Raw genomic sequence first — 5,882 nt, forward strand, 5'->3', positions numbered from 1 at the left:
TGAGGGTTGCGATCCCGTTGCCGGTCCCGGTCTGGTATGGGTGCGACACTGAGGGTTGCGATCCGTTGCCGGACACGAAAAAAGACAAAAAGGAAAAAAAAAAAGAAAGAAAGAAAATAAATAAATAAATAATAAAGCAAAAATACTAGCCTTCCTTGAGGCCGTATGGTATCCAAAAAGAGTGGCCATCATACATTGTCTGGGGCACCAGAAAGATAACTCATTTGAGATCCAAGGCAATGCTGCTACAGATTTGACTGCCAAAGAGGCCACATTAAAACCAATGGGGCCATTTGACTCTTTAATAGTCGTTCTGGCACCTCAGTTGCTGCCGACTCCCCATTATATTAAAGAAGGAGTAGAACATGCTAAGATCTTAAAAGCCTCCAACACTGCCATGAATTAGAAAATTCTGCCAGACCACAGGATTTATTTGCCACAGGCTCTAGGCAAATTGCTGATTAAACAGATACATCAAGGAACACACTTTGGATCCACAAAATTAACTGAACTTTTTTTTTTTTTTTTTCCTTTTTGTCTTTTTTCGTGTCCGGCAACGGATCGCAACCCTCAGTGTCGCACCCATACCAGACCGGGACCGGCAACGGGATCGCAACCCTCGGTGTTGCGCCCGCACCTTGCTCAGCCAGTGAGCGGGAACCGGTCTGTATGTGGGATCCGAACTAGGCAGATTGCTAATTAAATACATACATCAAGAAACACACCTTGGATCCACAAAATTAACTTAACTTTTAAAAAATATTATTACATCTAAGATCTTGACAAAATAACAAAAGACATTGTTACCAAATATGAAATTTGTTCACAAGTAAATCCAGGATCAAAATCAAGGCTGCCAGGGCCGGCCCGGTGGTGCACTGCTACAGTGCGCCGCTTGGGAAGTGCGGCGGCGCTCCCGCCGAGGGTTCGGATCCCACATACAGACCGGCCGCTCACTGGCTGAGCGAGGGGCGGGTGCAACACCGAGGGTTGCAATCCCGTTGCCGGTCCCGGTCCGGTGCGGGCGTGACACTGAGGGCTGCAGTATGTTGCCGGACATGAAAAAAGACAAAAAGGAAAAAAAAAAAATCAAGGCTGCCCACTGGAACCAGAACGCAAGGAACCAACCCTGTCAAACACTGGGAAATGGACTTCACTGAGGTAAAACCTGGACAGTATGGGTACTGCTACCTTTTGGTGTTCATAGATACTTTTTCTGGATGGGTAGAAGCCCTTCCTACCAAAACTGAAATCACTCAGATAACACTAAAAAATTGTTACAGGAAATTGTCCCCAGATTTGGCCTACCTATAATCTTGGGGTCTGACAATGGCCTGGCTTTCACAGCCCAAATTTCCCAATTATTAGCTAAAACATTAAAAATGAATTGGAATTTGCATTATCTTTATAGGCCACAAAGTTCAGGACAGGTAGAATGAATGAATCGGACTTTAAAAGAAACACTTACCAAATTAAAACTAGAGACTGGCGAGAACTGGATGAGCCTCCTTCCCTTTGCCCTCCTAAGGGCTGAATGAACCCCCTACATACAAGGAATTACACCCTCTCTGTTGCACTGCCTCAGAGATGATAAACTTGCTGAAATCACTAACCATAACTTTCTTCAGTCTATGCCAGATTCACCCCTTGGTCAGAGAGGCCTACCCACCGACAAAAGCAATTGGTCAATTCTGCAAAAAGGCCTCTTGGAATGTGAGAGAGGTTACATTGAATCTATCAATCAATTTGGGAGAAATTGACATCTTAACAATATTGTCTTGTAGTCCATAAACATAAAATGTCTCTGTATTTACTGAGACTGTCTTTAATTTCTATTAGCAATATTTTGTAGTTTTCAACAGACAAGTCTTGCATGCTTTGGGGTTTTTTTTTTTTTTTTTTTCCTTTTTGTCTTTTTTTCGTGACCGGTAACGGGATCGCAACCCTCAGTGTTGCGCCCGTACCGTGACCGGCAACGGGATCGCAACCCTCGGTGTCGCGCCCACACTGCGCTCAACCAGTGAGCCAACCGGTCTCTATATGGAATCCAAACCCTCAGCGGGCGCGCCGCCGCACTCCCAAGCGCCGCACTCTACCGAGTGCGCCACCGGGCCGGCCCTTGCATGCTTTTGTTAAAATTGTTCCTAAACATTTTATTCTCTTCAATGCTATTGTGAATGAAATTGTTAAGTTCATTTTCAAACTGTTCATTACTGGTATATAGAAGTACAATTCCTTTTTTCATTTTAATCTCGGGTCCTCAAACTTGCCAAACATGTTTAGTTCTAGTAGCTTTTTGTACGGATTCCTCAGTATTTTCTACACACAGGACCATACCATCCATGGATAAAGACAGTTTTACTTGTTCCTTTCCAATCTGGACCTCCTTCTTTGTCATGAGCAGACTGACTAACATACAATGCTGGCCCCATACAATGCTGCATAAAAATGGCAAGAATGGGCATGCTTGCCTTATTCCTCAGTTTATGGGAAAAGCATCAAGCTTTTGACCATTAAGTATGATGTTAGCTGTGGGCTTTTTGTAGATGCACTTTATTAGATTGAGAAAGGTGCTTTCTATTCCCAGTTTACTGAGAGTTTTTCCAATTAAATAACAATTTAAAAATGCAATGTGCTTTGATAAAAAAATTTACACCAAGTGGTCAATCTGACAATGTTGTAAAAAGTTAATTTTTTCCTCTTTGCTGTGGCCATTGTGTCCTACACAGAAGCTGGACCTATCTGAATGTGCAGCAGATGTACCCATATAGAATCCACACAATCAGACTAACAAGGTGGATTATGTATGGCTCTAGGGAAACCTGTTGTTTTTATACCAACCATTCAGGTGTTATTAGAGACAGCCTTGCATTAGTCAGAAAACACATTAAAGAAAGAAAAGAGTCATATAATAATAATAAAAATTGGTTTAAAATCTTTTTCCTGGCCACCTTATGTTTTAGTCCATCTTGTGTTGCTATAACAGAATATCTGAGGCTAGATAATTTATAAGGAAAAGAGGTTTATTTGGCTTACGATTCTGGGACAGCTGCATCTGGCATAGGCCTCAGGCTACTTCTACTCATGGCGAAAAGTGGCAGGCAGCCAGTGGGTACAAGCAAATCACATGGTGAGAGAAAGCAAGAGAGAGACAGAGAGGAGGTGCCAGGGTCCTATAAACAACAAGCTCTCATGGGAACTAATAGAGGGAGAACTCACTCCCTCCCCCCCCTCCCCCAGGGAGAGCATTAATCAATTCATGAGGGATCCACCCCCATGACTCAATCAGCTTCCAACACTGCCACATTGGAGATCAAATTTCCACATGAGTTTTGGAGGGGACAACACATCTAAACTTCATCACCTTGGTTAACGAGTATAATCAATCAAACTTCTTGTCTTACGTACTAAGTACAACAAATTAAGTACCGATGAATCAATGATTTGATTCCTTCCTAAAGAGGAGTTGGGAATGAAATAGAGCTCCCTACACCCTCATAACATACGCTATCTGCTTCTGTAGAATTGCTTGCTCAACCTAAGTAACTCCATTTTGCCCCATCTGACCTGCAGACTACCCCCCCGCCCTTCTGCATGAAAACAGGAGCCATATGCAGTGAATTATTACATGGGAACAGGAACCATACACAATGAAACATGTATGCTTGATTGCTCGAATGGCTCATTCTCAGCCTCTGTGACCTAGCTCCCTAGCTTGCTTTGTGCACCTGGACAAACCCATGTGCCAACGGGATGTAGTTTTTGTCTTTAAAAACCCCACAAGACCAAAGCCTGATGCCGCTCTTCCTTGGTTGCTCCTTGGGAGACGGACGCTGGCCAGCTGGAGGGAATAAACTGTCCTTTTCTGCACGAGTGGCGTGTAAGTGCATTTCTTATGGGAGGGTGCCTCACAACATCATTGTGCCAGGGAGCAGAGCATCCAGGAACCCTTCCTACCCTTCCTCCTATTCCCACCACCCTTCTCCCCCCTCACTTCTCCTTTTCCTAGATTTCTGTGGCAGCCCCATGTTTTCCCAGCAGAGCTTTCAGGGCTCTGAAAGGCAGGCAGAGCCCTGGGAGGTGACATTCCCAGCATTCTCTCCCAGCAGAGAGCCAGGCCTCTAGCTCCAGAACCCTTTCCTAGCAGAAGCCCTGGTGTCAAGGGGAGACAGCAATAAAATATGCAAGACCCATAGCCTTGACCTGCAAGTCAGAGGAATGAGACATGGCTCCACAGTGGGGCGGTCCTCTCGCCAAGTCGTGTGACATTGTACAAGTCACTTGATTTCTCAGAACTGCACTTTTGTTATTTCTAAAATAGGGATGATGATGATTTCTTCCTCACAGGATGTGAATTAAAAGAAAAAATGAGGGGCTGGCCAGTTAGATCACTTGGTTAGAGCATGGAGCTGATAATACCAAACACCAAGCTCCAAGGTCAAAGGTTCAGATCCCTACACCAGCAACCAAAACATGAGAGAGAGAGAGAGAGAGAGAGAGAGAGAGAATGCACATGAAAGGCACACAGCATGCAGCAAATATTTATTGAAAGAATTCACGGGTGACCTTGGGCACATCACTTAATGGCTCTAAGCCCCATATTATTACTGTAAACCAGGCATAATAAAAACATCCTTCATGCCTACAGGGATGCTTTGGGAATCAAATCATTTGGAAACATGAAAATGCTTTGAAAAGTAAAGTGAGTTCTGGAAACACAAGAGGTTATGTGTCTTTTGTCTGTTTGTAGTTCTGGGAGCGGGGGCATAGAGGATGGCTCACCTGGCAGGATGAGCCGCAGGTACCCAATGTAATATGACCATGCCAGCCCATGAGCCACATTGAAGTTCCGTTTTTCACAGACTGCAGAGACCTCAGCTGGGGCCAGGCCCTGTGGACAGTAAGATGGGGCTGGAGGCCTCCATGAAAAACACCGGAGCCCTCCTCCTCCAAGAAGCTTTCCCAATCAGCAGCTGACTTGCTTCCTCTACCATCACCAAACCCATTGTTCCAGGACATTATAGGATCCATTCCAAGGACTCCAAAATTTAAACTAGTCCCACTCCCAGTTCTGAGCTGAGAGCAGGTCACACCAGCCACAGCCTCCACTTGTCCAGACCCCCCACCTCCCTCTGTGTCATACCTGGAGGTCCAGGAGGATGTTCAGTGCCTGTGAGAGGCCCAGGAGGGCAAGCATCCAAGTGAAGGGCAGGCCAGCCATGTTTGGGAGGGAGAAGTAGAAATAGCAGGACAGTAGCAGCAGCGCCCCGCAGCGGATGGGGCAGCCCAGGCAGGCCCACACAGCCCTCCAGTAGTTGCCCTGGTACCTGCAGATGACAGCCAAGCCCCAGACCCCAGCCCCACTCAGCCAGAGAGGCTCAGGGAGGGGCGGGGCTGGCAGTCAAGGGAGGGACACATGTTGGGTGCCCAATTGCCACAGGTCTTGCAGGGAGTCAGTCACCTGGAGTGGACATGGCACAGCTCCTCAGCCAGATTGCAGATCCCCTTGAACAGCAGTCCCAGCTGCAGGGAGGCAAGATGGAGTACCAGGTACCAGAGAGTGTGGGATGGTGGCTCCTTCAGCCCCCAAAGGGCCACCAAGCAGGCAACCAGCAGGACAGAGGCTGCCTTCTGGGCCCCGTGACCTCTGGGACATGGGATGGATGAATGCAGGCTGGAGTGGGGCATCTGTGGAACCAAGAAATCCATGACCATGCTCCCCTTGCTCTCCAGCCCTTCTGAGGCTGAGGCCCTGGCCAGGCACCTTGCCCGAGCTCTCTCTTTCACTGGTGCCCCAGCCATTGTCAGAAGCTGCTCTTGGGGGCCGGCCCGGTGGCGCACTGGATAGTGCGCTGCTTGGGAAGCTCGGCGGCGCTCCCGCC

The 5,882-nt window shown here is 47.1% G+C and overlaps 1 protein-coding gene across 1 annotated transcript in view; it reads right to left on the reverse strand.

Annotated features, from left to right (window-relative positions):
• The window catches only part of TMEM173 (transmembrane protein 173), a 10,468-nt gene extending 4,640 nt beyond the window's left edge, over positions 1-5,828 (reverse strand). Inside the window, exons 1-3 of the mRNA XM_008568632.1 lie at positions 5,462-5,828; positions 5,144-5,327; positions 4,783-4,891 (exon numbers count right to left, since the gene is read on the reverse strand). Of these exons, the coding sequence (XP_008566854.1) occupies positions 4,783-4,891; positions 5,144-5,327; positions 5,462-5,802 (634 nt within the window). The 5' untranslated portion in view covers positions 5,803-5,828. The remainder of the gene's footprint in view (positions 1-4,782; positions 4,892-5,143; positions 5,328-5,461) is intronic.
• Positions 5,829-5,882: the final 54 nt, after the last annotated feature.

The sequence above is a fragment of the Galeopterus variegatus genome, unplaced genomic scaffold, assembly GCF_000696425.1.
Source record: "Galeopterus variegatus unplaced genomic scaffold, G_variegatus-3.0.2 Scaffold426, whole genome shotgun sequence".
NCBI classification, from domain to species: Eukaryota; Metazoa; Chordata; class Mammalia; order Dermoptera; family Cynocephalidae; genus Galeopterus; species Galeopterus variegatus.